Consider the following 16535-nt stretch of genomic DNA (forward strand, 5'->3'; position numbering starts at 1 on the left):
CAACCCCTGCGGCGCCAGGCAGGGCTTGGCCACGTGTCCCTCCCGTTTCACCCAGTCCCCTTGGCCCTGCTGGCGGCCGCTCACGCCATCCCCGGCACAGCCCTGCTGTTTGCCCAGCCCCGGGGCTGGGCTTCCCCAGCACGGCCCCGCCATCGCTCTGCGAGCCGCCGACCATCGGGGCTGCCGGCTGAGTCTCCTGCCGCCTCCATGCTGTCCCTGGAGGGTTTGGTGGCCGCAGCCGCCGTGCTCATGGGGCTGGCCCTCCTAGCTTGGTGCCTTTGGGCAGGGAGGCTGGAGGTGCCTGGAGACGTGGGAGAGGAGGACGAGGAGGAGAAGGAGGAGGAGGAGGAGGAGGAGGGGATCCCCTTCATGGCCGAGGAGGGCTCAGGGCACTGCCGGCTGCTGTGCAAGCCCTCGGCTCTGGCCCAGCACCTGGTGCGGAGCCTGGGGCGGTCGGCGGCGCTGCGGGGGGGACGCTGGCCGTGGTCGTGCTGGCCCCGGCTCCAGATGCTGTGGCAGCTCCTGCAGCCACCTGAGCCGGAGCCGGTGGTGGCCCGTGAGCTCCTGCAGCTGTCCGACGCTGGGCTGGTAGCCCTGGACTGGTTGGTGGGGCCGTGGGGGGCTGCGGGTGGCGGCGGGGGGGTCTCCAGCCCGGTGCTGCTGCTCATTCCCAACGCTGCCGGGAAGGTGACGGGGGGGCTGCTGCAGCTGGGGCTGCGGGCGCTGGAGCGGGGCTTCATCCCCGTCATCTTCAACCGCCGGGGCCACAATGGCTGCCCCCTGACCACCCCCCGGCTCCAGCCCTTCGGGGATCCCGGGGACCTGCGGGAGGCTGTGACCTACCTGCGGTGCCGGCACCCCTCTGCCTCTCTGCTGGCCGTCAGCGAGGGCTCGGGCTCGGGGCTGCTGCTCGCCTACCTGGGCGAGAGCGGCTCCTCCAGCCGCCTGGCCGCCGCCGCCTGCCTCTCCCCCATCTTCCGTGGCCGGGACTGGTTTGAGGCCAGGATGCCCTGGCTTTACGAGTGGCCGCTGCTCCTCCACCTCAAGCAGGGATTGAGCAGGTCAGTGCAGTCCCTTGGGCTTGGGGAGGTGGATGGGGGTACCCCGGGAACCCCTCGGTCATCCCTGAGGGTATGCATGGGGTGGGTGCTGCTGCCGACACCAGGAGCCCCAGTGCAGGGGCAGAGGTGCTGAGGGCAGCAAAATGTGCTGGTTAATGAACACCAGCCTGGAGCTGGCTGCCATGGGGCCAGATGGGCCACCACGTGTGTCCCCAGCCTGGCTGGGGCAGCTGTATCGTCTTGGGGTTTCTGAGCTGGGAGATCTGGGGCAGGGTCTCACAACTCTTGCTGGGAGGAGTTGGTGAAGCCCCCGTTTGGTTTTGGACCCTGAGGGGTGAGTGGGGCTGGCCCCTCTCCCTGCACTGCCCCTTGTCCCCAGCACCTGACCCTCCTGTTGGCCCTGGGGGGGGACTGTCATGCCAGCCCAGGGCTGGGCTGGGGGCTGTGACTGCTGCTGTCCCTTCCCAAGGGGTCTGGGTTCCCTATTGCCCAACACAGCCAAGCTCGAGTGGACCAAGCACTGGCTGAGACAGGAGACAAACTGCCCTGGGCCAAGGCCTTGAGCAAGTGGGCACTTCCCTGGGGGGTGCTGAGAGATTGTGGGGGTAAAGGGACCACCATCTGCAGGTGGCCAGATGGGAGCCAAAAAAAAACCGCAGGTAAACTCCAGAACGTAGGGGCAAACAGGTGACAGGTGAAGCTGCAGGAAATCTCAGATGGGTGCAGCAAGGAACAGTGCTTACTGCAGGGATGGGGTGCTGGGGGTGGGCAGCAGGGAATCTCCCCCTCCCTATTTCCCGGTTCCCACTGCAAATGCTGCTGTCACGGTAACGAAGCAGGAGCGCCGGCCGTCTCCCGTTGTCATGGCACCCGGGCTGTGCTGTGGGGACCTTCCAGGATCCCTGGCAAGGGGCTGGGATGGGCCTCCTAAGCCACTCTGGGGTTGGGGCAGTCGAGGTCACCCCTATTCCTCTGCGTGCAGGGCCCGGTGGGCCCTGTCGAGCAACCCATGGGCACACAAGCTGGTGGCACCCCTATGGCAACATCCCTGTAGCCCCCAGCTCCAAGTGACACCCCTATGACCCTCCACCCCCACAGCAGCACGCCCCAGCTGCTGCCAACATTCTCTGTGGCCCCCATCCCAGCATCCCCATTGCCCCCAGCCCATGGCAGCACCCCTGCACCTCCAAGCCCACGGCGGCCGCCCCATCCCTGCAGGTACGCGGGGGCCCTGGCCGAGGTGGTGGACATGGACAGGCTCCTGGGCAGCCGCTCGCTGCGGGAGCTGGAGGAAACCCTCTTCTGCCGGACTCGGAGCCGCCCCACCAGCTGGGAGAGCTACTGGGAGCGCAACGAGCCCCTGCGCGACGCGGACGAGGCGGCGGTGCCGGTGCTGTGCCTCTGCAGCGCCGATGACCCCGTGCGCGGCGCCCCGGCCCGCAGCCTGCCCAGGGAGCTCTTCCGCAGCAGCCCCTACTTCTTCCTGCTGCTGACCCCGCACGGGGGGCACTGCGCCTTCCCCCGCCGGGGGCCGGGGCGCTGCTGGGCCCACGAGGCCGTGCTGGAATATTTCAGGGCCATGGCCGAGTTCCTGCGGACGGAGGAGAGGAGGAAGGGGCTGCCGCGGCCCCGCAGGTGGGGGGGTCCCGCGGTCGAGCCCCCCGTGTTCACCTGGCAGAGGTCCTACACGCGGTAGCCCCCCCTGGGGCAGGGTCTCACAAAGGCAGGCAGACACTCCGTGTACTAAAATTACTTTATTACAGTTGATTTTTTTTTTTAACATTTCCTTTGCTATGATACAAAGGATACTTACAAACAAAATATTACATATGACCTTATTTTTTTTTCTCTTCTCTTATTTTCTGACAACTTGGTAACAGCTTTAAATGCACAATCTATACAATTAATACAGGTTATATATGAGCTATAATGTATGTTGAACCAGAAGAATACCAGAATACTGACAATATACTGTACATTAAGCCTTACCAGTTAGTGCTCGTGGCATTTTCTACAAGAAGGAAAACGCACACCTGTAGATTCACTCATACCAGCTGGTGCTACCAGACACGGAAGCAAGAAGGAGTTTAATTCCCCTGGTTAAATCCTTCGTGGCCCATCACCGTGGTGCTGAGCCTGGAAACCTCAGACCAGTGTTCATAGTAAAACAGCAGATATGTGTGTGTTTTTTTCTATCTAATGCTCTGTGGCACAGCACGGCGCCGGCCGGGCTTGGCCATACCTGGATGATGCCCCAGAGCAAACGGCCATGGCGCTGGGGCCAGGTGCTGGGTGAGCTCTTGCTGGGGAGCTGGACCTCCTTGGGGAGGGGGAGAGGAAGAAGAGGAAGAGGAGGAGGAGGAGGCGGAGGAGAGGAAAAGCAGCAACAGCTTTGCTGTCATCAGCAGGCAGCTCTTGGGTTTGTGCACATGAGCGGGCGGTCGCCGAGGGGGAAGAGCAAGCCCAAGGCACGGGCGCTCCCGGCACGGCTCCGAGCCCGGCCGCACACGGAGCTCGTGCCCGGCAAACCCTCCACGGGGTCAGGCAGCAGCTGCCCTGTGGTCACCTCCTCACCAGGAAAGGTTTGCTTTTGTTTTGCAGCCAAAGCCAGAGGTGTGTGGCTACAGGTGTGCACTTCCCCTCCTCCCGCCGGGGTCTACATCGCACTGATAAGGTTACATTTTTGTTTTTTATTTAATTTTTTTTTTTTCCTTTTTAAAGCAACCAGCAAGTGAAGCATTTTTTTAGTTGACTGGCAAAAAGACCTGGCATTTGCACAAAAGCTGCAAATGGAAAAGAGCCATCCCCTCCTCCCACCCGCTGCATCCCAGCCCAGAAAAATCCTAAACTGTTGGCGGAAGAAAGAAAAAAAAAACCACAACAGGGGTGGAGGAGAGGAAGGGGAGGGGGAACAGGTTGGAAAATACCAGGTTTGAGTTAACATTTCCTTGACTTCACACAATTCTTGTGCAAAAGAAACAACACCCCCCCCCCCCAACAAACAAAAAACCCAAACCCAGAAACATGCTGGAAATAATGAAAACAAATGGAAAGTAATATATAAAATTAAAAATATAAATAGGATGTCTGGCTGACTGGTAGAAGAATAGGTCATTTAGGTTACAAAAAGGAATATACATTCAAGAGGCTCTGAACCCAGTGGGGTAACTGATGTTAAACTTGTGTTAATAGTTAGGCTAGAATTCTCAAGTTTGTCTTTAAAATCTTCACAACACAAGCAAGCTATTTTTAAAAAATATACACTATACACACCTCACACAGCTTCTCCTATCCGTATTACACACGTTACGCTACCCTCCCATCCACTACACCGAGGGGGGGTCCCACGGCCGAGGGGCCCGGGGTGTCCCCCCATCCTGTCCCGACCCCCTGGCCCCGCGGTGGCGGTGGGGCAGCGATGGCTGCGGGGCCGGGCAGGTCGCTTGGCCCCTCCACATCATACCACAACCTTCTCAAAGCATTTACAAGTCACCAAAGGGCTGTAGCCTTTTATGTTATACACACTTCACTTTGCAACGTTAATTATTTACATCAGGGCTGCCCCCCCCCCCCCCCCAATCTTTTAGCTGTTTCTAGGCAGGTAAAAAAAGTGTTCCTGTTCCAAGCAAAGCAGGGGGAAGAGCTGCGGGGGGTTAGGAGGGAAGAAAAGCTGAAGAAAGGAAGCGGGTGGTTTGCTTGCCAAAAGCCAAACCCGTACGCGCACGTCTGCCTCTCCTTCTCTGATCCTTGAATCCTTACAAGCTCCCATTCCCTACAACCTCCAGGACAACCAGACCCGGAGAGCACGGCCTCACCGGCGCTCAGACTCCTCTGCTCGCAGCTTCCCGGGATGCTCAGCACAGCTACTGACTCACAGGCTTGCCTCTGCCACAGGACACGGAGCACAGATCCTGACCACTCCTAGGAGCCCACCCCTCGCTCAGCAGCAGGTCTTGCAGGGCAAGCCAGCTGCAGTGGGGCAGGGACACCGGGACCCCCACAAGTCACCACACTGCACCCCCAAACTTGCCCTTGGCAGCTGCCACCAGGCACAGTCGGGCTCTGCCGGAGCCGTGCAGAGGCAGCGGCCGCCGACTTCAGCTTGTCAACAACCCTGCGCTGATTTCTGCACTCTGCTGAGCTCAGAGTTGCCATAGAAATGTGTGATCCTGGCACTAAAAGCAGGCAACGACCTCAAATCAAAGTCTTTTTTTGTTTTGTTGTTTTTTGTTTTTTTTCCTCCAGTAGATTTAGATGAACTCAGGCTTAAGACAAAAACAGTTGGAAGGGGAAAAACAGATCCATTTCTAGAGAGATTGAAAAACATAGTCAAAGCCGGTATTAAACTGCAGCAAAGAACCTGAACTTGGTTCCCATTGAGTTCAGCTCCAGAGCAAGCTCGAAGCCACCGCTCTGTCCCTCGCACTGCCCTCCGTGCGGCACAGGATGCCCAAGGGAAGGAGATTCCACACAGCCATCAGGGAAAACCCAGCCGGAGGCTGGAAGCCAAAAGCCCCAGGCCAGTGGCTGTTTGCCTCCCCAGCTCGCAATATTTAAGCACAAATTCCTTACAGCATCACTGGACAAGTCTCGGGGATTAGGTGCATGCTGAACTACGACTGGCAATTACAGTAGCTTTTTGCTAGCTGGCACATACTGTATCTATAAATTTTAGTACAAAAACTTAAAAAATACAGAAACTAGGTCAATTTGTTAACTACATATTTACAGATAATTACAATTCTTTTCACTGACAATAATTAAACTAATTGTCAGTGAAAATTCAAACTGTGCATGTTCTGAGGTACCCGTACTCAAGGGTGGGGAGCGGGGCAGGGGGCCAGAGGGGCGAGGTGGGGAGAAGTTTCCCCCCAGGGTTTGTTCACATCCGTGGGGGCAAGGCTCGGCCCTCCTGGTTCCTGGTCTCACTGTGTGCACTCAGAGAAAGCAAGGAGAGCGGGAGCTGATATTGGGGTCTTATTTTCCCTAGGACATGGCTTAAGGGTGTTTTGAGGATGCCAGGCAGGTGCAGAGCTAATGGTCATGAACCAAACTGCCTTCTCCCCACCAGGGAGCCTTCAGGTGAAGTGCAAGTATTGAGACCCACAGCTCAGTGGTTAAGGTGCTTGTTTGCTGGCAAATCCGATTTACTAAGTCCCTCTCTAGCTGACAAAGGGCTCTCCTTCCCCCGGAGGAGGGGGCAGGGATGTAGCAGGCAGCATCACAGCCCCAGTTGGCTGAACTTCATTGTGCAACAGGAACCTGGGTTATCTGCTGCGACTGCTCCCTGGTGGGGTGATGTTTACTAAAACCACTAGATCTATCAGGTTTTCTTATTTTCTGGCTGTAAACAGCAAGCCCCAACCCTCCAAAGCGCCTGACATACAGTCATCAAAAGACTTCGGCTCAATCGATTTGTGAAAGTGCAAACTCAACCACAGCAGAGGGACAGTAACCAGCATCCCTGCCTAGGTATCCACTGCTCCTCTGTCCTTGGCACGTGGTTCTGGGCTCACTGCGGGCCAGCACTGGGGTGGGAACATCCTACAGGCAGGAGCACAGGTAAAGACACTACTCCTTGGGAAAGGGTAAGAATGACCCAACCAAACCCAAGTCTCTCCTAAAAAAACTTGCAAGAGACCTTCCAAAAGGGACAGGGGGAATATTGCCTCCGAATTCTCCAGTAGCACAAAGAGAGCCCAGGGTTGACATTCTGCTGAGCTGGTGGGGCGTCCTTGGGGGAAATGTGTGACCTGACACATGCAAGAACTGCTTATCCCCTGAACTGTCAAATGCCTCCCTAAGATGGGGTCTGGAGAGGACAAAGGAGAAGGTCAGAAGGGTCTTCACAGCTTGAGGAGCTGGTGGTGTCCAGCATGGCACTCGCCCCCCTACTATGAGAAAGACCAGGGCAAGATTTACTAGAACTGCAGAGCAAGCACCCAGGAGAGGAACGAGGCTGTCCACTGCTGGCTGGACTTGAGTGACAAAGCACACAGGGCCTAAGCAGAATAAAGAATGGACCAAGTGCATCTCTGTGTGTATATATGGATGTATAGACCATAAGTCTCTAAGTACACACACATGTACTTAAAATCTTCCAATTTAGCTTCTCTTTTGCCCCTCCACACAAACTAAGAACCTCCAGGTATCAGCCACACGCCAAGGCAGCCAGTGTTCAGAGCAAGCGGCGGCTCCACCTCAGGAATGCCAAAAGCCAGTGCCGGTGCAGCGAGCCAAGGCCGTGCCGGGCTTGTGATCTTTCATGGCGAGACGCAGCTGGGGACTCTGAGCTCAGCCTGCTGAGCACTTCACCGGCCCACTCGCCGCCTCCCCAGCAGATCCCTACATTGCCTCCACTGCTTGCCTATCGCTAAACCATCTTGTTTGCTTCTCTGCCGCCTTGTGACTTTCTGGTACCCTCAGGAAGCTCCCTTGTCTCCTTCAAAGCACACCCGCAGCAGCTACCTACCCTCTCACGCCCCAGAAAAAGCAAGCTGCAATTACCAGGGCTGCACTTCAGCGAGGGCTCAGCCCTAGCACAGCCTGTGCCACGTCTCTGCCCTCGCCCCGAGAGCCCTGCTGAGGGGGTTGCTTTTGCTCACAAACAGGAGCGCTAAAGAACAGCAGAACTGAAGTGCCCTGACAGAAATGCACAGCATGAGGTGTGTGTGCACCTATACCCACACACACGTACATACAGAGTATATAAATATATACAAATGAGATACCATATATATATCCAGAGAGATGTGCGTATTCAACAGAGTAATGGTAGACAGTGGTACGATAGGATTTATTGCCTCTCAAGAAATGGCACGTAAGCAGGGTCGAGGGGCTGGGAGCCTGGAGGCGAGGGGTCCTGGGGGTTTAAACAACAGCACAGCCCCAGGACTGCCCTGGCTGCACCCCCGTGCAGGTTACAGCGAGTGTGCAGTGCCCGTTCTTCTGGCGCAGGAGGGCTGGGTGGGACACAGAGCGATGCCAGCCTGGCCCCGAGCCAGGCAAGTAATGGCTGCAGGGAATTTTTCTGTGGAAAGTTTGGTATCACACCATGTATTTAGTTGTTCAATCCCTTTGAAGTTCACAGGCTTGGAGGGAATGCAGGTGAAACAGAGCTGTGGCCTCCATTTCAGTGCTGCATCCATGGAAGAAAGCATGTAATGTTCAACATGGAAGGGAGAGGTGGCTGCTGGCTCCCTGGGACCAAGGAAAAGAAGAAAAATGTGGTCCCTTTCACTGATTTTAAATAAAATCAAAGGAAATTTGAATCAGAAAGAGGTAAAAATGCTGGCTATTCTGTCTTTTTTCTGTCTCTGGGCTAAGCTACACCAGAACTTCAGGTCTTTGCAGAGGGGAGAGAAAAATAACCACAGAAAAGAGATTTCAGGGGTCAAGCTGGTGATTTAAAAATACTGCAATAAAGTTTGCAAGTAGTCCACACAGAAGAGTTCCCCAGTGTTAAATATGAACTTAAGAAATTCAAGAGAACATCTTTGCTGAGGTACTGGAGTAGTTTCCACAATTTACAGATTACAGTAATTTTAAAACTGAGGGCATGACTGCAATGAGTACAACACAAAACAATTGGCCTTACTTTTAAAAACGCTTTACTTTTAAAAATAAGAGTTTGCAAACTGATTCAGAGAGTGTTTGCATCTCTCTAGTGCACAGTTGTTCATGTATCTCAGAAATAAACCTGAGATACATTAAAATTCTGAACACCAAGGGCCTCCTCAAATACCTCCAAGGCACAGCCTGACCCTGAGTTCCTCTGGCTACAGCTGTGTAATGAGGTGCTTCCTCTCGAGATCAGGCAGTTTTGGGACAGCTTTTCTTCCCCCACGTACACACAGGGACACACACATTTAGACCAGTTGATCTGAATCAGTTTTTGCAAACTATTTTAATTAAAATATTAACTTGTTGGAATAGTCCAGGTCTGCACATGATATACATGTAAAAATGGTTACTACACAATTCTTTTTGAATACAAAAAAGCCAATATGGGATAGCCATCATTTGGATTCAGCATTCAGTCATGCTTGACATTACACAAATAGATGTGTTGAGAGAATTCTGTTGAAGTAGCTCAATTTAAGCCAGAGACTTTGACCAAATTCAAACCATAACAGAAGCAGAAGAATGAACCCACTGAACTTGCAGGTATAGCCTGTCCCCACTGTAGCTGCTGCTGTTTGGGATAGAGGAGCTGAACTCAAAACGCTGTGTTAGCACCATGCTCTGGGCACACCCTCCACAATCACATGGTGAACCCCAATACAATTTTGGCCTTTCATTTTGGTTTTGTCTCTCCTTCCAAACCTAGGAAAACACAGGTACCTTTCCTAAACGAGCTTCGCTTCATTTCAACAACACTGCAATGCAAAAGAGTGACCCCAAAACATCCAATTCCACATAAAAACATAGCAGAGGAAAGGACAGGACAATTCACAGTCACCACTTGCCCCCAGGAGCATCCAGAGGCACCTCCATGGGACTCACACCTCCTCCCAGGCTTCTGTCAACTGTTAGTACAACAAAACTCCTTACAGAGGGGCTGCTCAAACATGTTTTGGTGGAGTTTCCATCTTCAATTAGAGTGATATGCTACATCACAATGCTAGAAATCCCAGCTGGATTCACCAGACACTGGCAGAGAGTTGAGGATTGGGAGTGGATGTTAATTTAGCTAACGAAAGAACGCTGCCCTGCTGAGTACTGAACAGCAGCGAGACACTATTTACTATATAAATATGTCACGTGGACAAACACATTCGGAAAACCTCGCTTTTGAGCCCTATAAACATATTAAAGGCAAATCCTAGAGTTAGCAGCTAGTGTTTTCTTCAAGATGATTAGTGTGCAAGGAAAAACATTTACAAAGAACCCTGGCTGGTCAGTCCCCAAGACGGAAACCTTTGCCTCAAACCAAACTTCATCTACCTGCTCTTCCCACAGTCCTGGCTGACTGAGACCGTCCTGGCACTGGCATGAGAGCGTGGGGGCATCTCTGGTTCCCAGCACTAAGGGATGACACGATGCCAACAAAGTCATTCAGTTATAAGACTCCCTGACCTTTTATCACTGTATGGATTTCACAACCTCCTTTGTTTCCTTTCAGTAGTACAGCAGCTCCAATGAGCCCTCTGGAAGTAGTGCCTTCTCACATGGTGTGATACGCTGCCGAAATATCACAGCATCTCTAGGGACTGTAAAAGTTGTGAAGTATTGCAGCAATGAAAATAATAAAAAAGGAGCCTCACATGCAGCAAGATCTACAGTGGTGATATGGGTTAGTCATCAGCTGGGAAAGAGTCATTGGCTCAGCTCCTCCTGGTACACCATGGCAACTAAACATTTCAACAGTTGGCTACACGCTACATGTAAACAGGAAATTGCAACAAGCCAAAAAGGTAATAAATTGGTGGATGTAGTGTAATAATGAAAAACCCGATCAATGGCATTTTGTGACTATGGCATCCTTCAAAACACCTCTGGCATTTGAGACTGATTGGCTGAAAGTCTAAACATTTCTGAATGGAGCAAAAAGGACTACGCGGGGCTCCAAGAATTATTCTGATGCTTAGCTAAAATGAGATGTCACAGTATTAGCTGTACAAGTGCATTACTTATGCTCCTCTGCCCAACCTCATCTGAGCTACCAGCAGCACAGTCAGGGAGTGCCAAAGCAGATAGACCATTTCAAACATTCCTAGCCTGTTCCCCCAGACAGGTTTACCTACAGAGTTCTCGGGAAGCTGACCAGTGCCTTCTGACAGAACGTCACTTCTTACACGACACGGAGCGCGCACTTGGGTAGAAGGGCCCTGTTGAGCCCTGGTGTCTCTTGGCCTCTCTTCTCACCTTCTTCCTCACCTACAACTCTTTGAAAATGCCTCTTGGCAGAGGCAATACCCTAGAAATTTATCCAATTTAATGACAAATAAAAATGGAACAGAAGATCCAGCTGTTCCTCCCCTGGATGTTGGTTTAAAGGCAGCTTGCCTGGTTTTTGCAGGGTGGCAGATCGAAATTCATGGACATGGGAAGAGGTCTCCATTCTCCCTCAGACTTCCTACATGGATGGCATGATGAGGGCAGTCTGAGGCCCTTCTGTCCTGTCAGTGTGATGACCACCAGCCAACTCTTCTGACTAATTGCATATATTTCTCAGATGCCCTCCCAAGACCCCTCCAAAACGTAAAAAAAAAAAAAAAACAAACCAACAAAAAAACCAACAACAAAACAAAAAACCAAAAACCACCCCCCAAAACCCTGCAGCCAAATACTATGACATCCCAGTTAGTAAACACAAAACGTAATGCTTTACAAAATGAATACAATATTCCATGTGCACCCAGCTTCCACACGTCAGCACCGCACTGAGGAGGCTGCTGGGCTGGTGTCTGTAGGCAGTTTCTGTTGGCAGACAGCTCCAGTGGAATTGCCACCCTCAGTTATTGTTTAAGTTATGTATAAGACATGTGTGAACCATTGGATATTTGTGAAGTAACACTTGTGCTCCTGCTCATGCCCTGCTCCGTCCGTCCCCCAGAAGCTGTCCGCCTCAGAGCCTGGGGGCTGTTGCGGACCCCTATAGCACTACTTCGAGGTACCCCCTGCATGGGCCCCGAGGGGTGACCCCATGGCTGAGGTCCACCTTGCATTGGATGGCCCCAAGCTTGCGGTGGGCCACCCATGGGATGACCCCAGTGAGGTCCTGCACCCCCAGTAGGATTGTGGGACCAGCCAGAAGCTCCCGGGTAGCTGTGGCTGAACGCCTCGGGGGAGAGATTAGAAAGAACCATATTACTAAAACCTAGCCTCATGCTTTCTGAGTCAAAGGCTTCGATCTCGCGAGCTTGGCGCTCCAGCAGGCTTCGTATCCGCTCGGTGCGCTCGTTCTGCAACGCCAGCATCTCCTCCTCAATCTAGGAAGGAAAAAAAGAGACAGTCTGTAGCAGCAGGACTGGCACAGCCTCTGGAGGACCTGTAACAGCTACTGAGGGACTTTCCCCTGCATTTGTGCAGGAAACTGGCTCTAGATCAGATATCCATGGACATGCAGTCTGTTTTGAATACAAAAGGGTGAATTTTTTAAGGGTTAAGTCTCAAAGACCCACATAGCCCAAAGTATGGTGAACACCAGCTGGAGGGTGTTGGTCCCTGTTCCCTGGTGAATACATGAAATTTGAGGGATGCGAATCTGAAGTTTGCACTGATACCAACAGCTTAACATAGATTAATCTTCTGAGATATAGCAAAGTCTACAGCTTCCGTAGATGCCTACTGGGAAAGCACCTTCAGGTACAGCCTGCCAACACAGCTTATGGTGACCTTCACTGTTTGTAGCTGAATCTAATGATGATTATGATGATGACTGCTGTTTTCTCTAGGATTCAAATGCACAAGCCCACATTCAGCTTCCTCTCTAATGTTCACTGGCCAGATTTTCTTAGCTCATGTATTTATCACCTCCTATCTACCCCTTCCCTAATTTGGTTTTCTCATATTTCACTGCCCTGATACTTTTTCCAGGGTGTGTGGCTGAAGGACATAGGCAGCGCTGTTTGAGTCGTGTGGCAGATTATTAGTTAGATGATATGCAAGCTGGCAACTCCAATTTCTCCTCCATAAGACTGTTCCAAATTGGTTTCCAAGACTACTTTGGTAGGAGCACTGGGATCAGCACTGTAAGTACTGAAAACACAGGACTATGGCCTCCTGACACCCATCAGACAGGGATGAAAGCCTTTCTTATTGAAATCTTTGCAGTCAGGTGGAGAACCAAAACCCATTATCTTCTTGCCAGCACTGAAAAAGCTTCTTTTGGCCTCGGTGAAAAAGACCAAATGGAGAAAAAAGCAGGAGCCAAGACTTTCAGCACAGCTCACTGGCATCTCCCTGCTGTCAGCAGCAACATGGCCAAGAGGTGTTATCTGGGTCTGTGCTGAAGGCACCAGGCAGAGCCTTGTACTTGTAAGCACTCTCTTGTCTGAGTCAGGGAATATGCAAAGCAATTTCATCTGGAATTGAGGAAAATCTGCTCCAGCATGAGTCATCTCCTGAGCCATTTGGGGCTTTCAGAAACTCCTTTTCCACTTGCCTGTTACTCTAGGTGAGTGACAGACTGCACTGAGCAGCCCTGCTCACTATTCTTGCTGAAAGCCACAAAGGCAGTGGAGGAAGAAGGTGCCTTCTCTAACATTAGCTCTTTAAAATGCTCTGCTTGTTTTTTTCCTGTCCTGCTATCTAAGTAGAATCCTCCTTTCTCAATGTCTTCAGCATGTCACCATTTTCAGTCTCAGTGACAGTGTAACACACAGGACTTGGTGCAAGTGAACTTCACTGAAAGGCCTGACACTTTGTTAAAGTGACATCACTCAAACCACTCTGGAAATGAAGTGTCTGAGGCATGTGGGAAGGAAATGACTAAATCTGAACTCTTTTAAACACACTCTTGGGACATGCTCATTGCTGGTGCAATACAAACAACATTTCACATCAATGGGGCTTGGCTACTCCCTCCTTACTCCAGGGTCGGGCATGACACACATGCTCTGGTGAGTTATGGTGATGGGTACCACCAAAAGTAAAGGCAGCCTGCTGAAAAGGAAGCAGATTTCTATGCATGCACTAACTCCTGGAATCTGGTTTATTATTGAACACCAGGGACTGACTTTGCCACAGGCTACACATTTATTTGTGCATATAAATGCAGACATTCATCTTGTGCACATACCTGCCCTTTCTCTGGCTGCCAGCTTCAGTTAGCACATGCCAGCAAACACCAGGTGACATCACTGAGGGACCCACACCAGAAAACTCACAGCTCTTAGTTCTTACAAAAACAGAACATCACCTCTCCTCCCAAAAAATACCCTGCAAAAGAATGATGTGTCTGCCTCTGGACCCACATGTTTGCCCTTGAGGCACTGCCAAGTGACTGGAACTCCACCAAGGTCTCACTGCTGGTGCATGACCTGTGATTTTCATGTGCCAAGACTGGACATATTGCTACAAAAACCTATGAAAGCTGAAGCACCATCAATTTTTTTGCTATTCTAAGGCAATATAGGGACACAAAATGAAAAACTACGCTAGGTGATATTTTTATCTGTTTTTTTCTCTCTGTGAAATAGTATTGTTAAGCTTCCTATCCCCATTACCGATGCCAAATCCTCCACAGGGGTTTTCCATGCACAGAGACTTCAATCCTGCTACACAATGGAAGACTTCTACAACATTATTGGTTGATGTGGGTTTCTTTGAGTTGCTGGCCTCACTGCAGCTTCTAACACAATCTGCAATATATGCTGCTCCCACAAAGCAGGGAGCACTGGCTCACTGTGGCACTTCCTCCCCGAGCTGCTCATGCCACCAGAGGGCAATGCACCTCCAGATAAATCCATACCCGTGCCAGGCTGTGACGGGAGCTGGGACCAAAATAACCAGCAGTGGTGTCTAAAGACAGCTATTGCACACGAATGACACACAGGAACTCTGCTTTCACAGATTCATCTATTTTCTGAGAGCAATTGCCTCCTTGCAGAGACCAAAGCCCAGCAGGACTGTGCTGCCTCCCTGGGGGTGCTCCCTCCGCTGGCCGTGAGGTGGAGCAGTGCTCTGAGGAACATCCCCATCCATCCATTAGCCCCTGGAAGAATGTCAGTGTAAAGAACCTCGAGGCCACAGAGTAATCGCCCCTAATTTATTACACACTGATGAACAAAATCGGGAAATGTGTGAATGGCAATGGCTGACACTTATAGGGCAAGTCCAAAGGGAAAACAACTCCAGGAGAAAGGCTGACAGTTTATTTCCTCTCACCAGTTTTTGGTGCATTTCCCTTCCCTTGGTCTGTGTAGGCCACTCACAATTCTACATACATATCTAGCACTGCACCTGCAGCAAACTTTAACAAGAAGCACCTGAATAGACCTGAATACACTTTAACAAGAAATACCTGTAGCCACCTACAAGCAGAGACCTGAGGAGCAGAAGATGCACCACACCTGTGGCTCTGGCTACTTGAGTTTGCTCACAAGACACATAATTTCATAGGGACGCTGCAGCCCCCAGCCTTAGGTTGTTACTGTCTGCTCTCTGAGAGGCCAGGGAAGCCAATCTCCAGCTCAGAGACAGAGAGTACAGTTCTCTCTCCCTTCTGCCCAGAGAGGCACATCCCCCTCTGGCACACTTCAGGCAGTTCTATCCCAGCCAGAAGCTGCTCACACAGGAGGCCTGAGCTGGCAGAAGTTTAGTCTATGTGTCACTGAGCTTTCAACCCCAGAGAGACAAACACCTAAATGATCTGTGTTACTATATACAGCAAAGTAAGAGCAGTTTATCTTTCACTGATAAGTGGAATTTAAGATCTGAAATATGGAGTGTGCTTAGGATGCTCACATGCCCACTTTACCTTCTGCTCCAGGAGGGCCCGGCGGAGGGACACCCTCTGCTCAAGATCACGCAGCTCCCGATCATGCTGGGCCTCTGCCTGCATCTTGATTTTACTCTGATATGCGTTCAGCAGCTCCAATTCTTGCTGCAGCTGCATCTTCAAAACCTGGCACTCTGCTTCCTGTGCCTCATCCAAACGCAGCTGGGAAAGACAGACAATAGAGACATTTCACCATGGGGTAACCACTGCTGACACTCCAGGGGAGGACCGCGGGGAGGGGGAGAATGGGCTGGGACATTGTTTTCTTAGCAATACAATTGGTCTCTATTGTACTTGGCTTGGCTGAACAGAGGACCTATAGTGACAAAGACTGGTGACAGTGAGCCCACAGCACTGATGCAAGTGATGCTGATGAGCAGTGGCGCCTCAGGAACCACGATCCACACTGCAGAGACCAGACTGCTGGAGGTGCAAACATCCTTAGCTCTCCTTTTGCTAGAGGCACAGAGAAGCTCTCTTGCTCTATTCAACTGGATTAACCAATTACCTCTACCCAGGAGACTTAAGTCCAGAGCCTTGCAAATGCAGGACTTTGGGCACAAGGATTTAATGAAATAAACCTAAAAGCAACATGATACTGAACTTTTAACCTTCCCATCATAAAAGAAGCCAGCTACCCTGCCTCACAGTGTTAAATTTGTGTACAAAGTGATGTGAGCAGGATGCAATATGCAAGAATTGCAAAGAAAAGTGCACATTAAGCTGTAGCAGGGATTTGAAGCATTGCTCATGTGGTCATTCTTTAAAGAAGGAATCACAGAACTTTCACAACACTTTGACGTCAGATTTACAGTCAAAACTGTGGACTCCTCCATGACTCAATGAGCATCTTCCACCGGTGGCACATGCTTGGGTTGGTATCATCAACAAATCAAAATCTAAATGAGCTAAGACAGCCAGTTGCACACTATGTAATGATGCTCTAACAGGGATGTTTATGTTGCCACATTTCATGCAAAAGCAGTTCACTGGTCACACAGATGTATCACTTTGCATCTCTACAACAG

General features: G+C 51.3%; 2 protein-coding genes across 4 annotated transcripts in view; one reads left to right on the forward strand and one right to left on the reverse strand.

The window, feature by feature from the left end:
• Nucleotides 1–74: 74 nt before the first annotated feature.
• ABHD15 (abhydrolase domain containing 15) lies at nt 75–2899 on the forward strand. Its single transcript, XM_054646716.2, has 2 exons — nt 75–1061; nt 2280–2899. Exons 1-2 carry the CDS (start codon nt 208–210, stop codon nt 2755–2757), a joined length of 1332 nt encoding a protein of 443 aa, XP_054502691.2. The 5' UTR covers nt 75–207; the 3' UTR covers nt 2758–2899.
• TAOK1 (TAO kinase 1) overlaps nt 2801–16535 on the reverse strand; it is a 68375-nt gene continuing 54640 nt past the window's right edge. For all 3 annotated transcript variants that reach the window (XM_077188600.1, XM_054646715.2, XM_077188599.1), the window contains 2 exons: nt 15487–15669; nt 2801–11995 (listed from right to left, as the gene is read on the reverse strand). In XM_077188600.1, coding sequence (XP_077044715.1) covers nt 11534–11995; nt 15487–15669 — 645 coding nt within the window. In that variant the 3' untranslated portion in view covers nt 2801–11533. The remainder of the gene's footprint in view (nt 11996–15486; nt 15670–16535) is intronic.

The sequence above is a fragment of the Agelaius phoeniceus genome, chromosome 20, assembly GCF_051311805.1.
Source record: "Agelaius phoeniceus isolate bAgePho1 chromosome 20, bAgePho1.hap1, whole genome shotgun sequence".
Lineage (NCBI taxonomy): Eukaryota > Metazoa > Chordata > Aves > Passeriformes > Icteridae > Agelaius > Agelaius phoeniceus.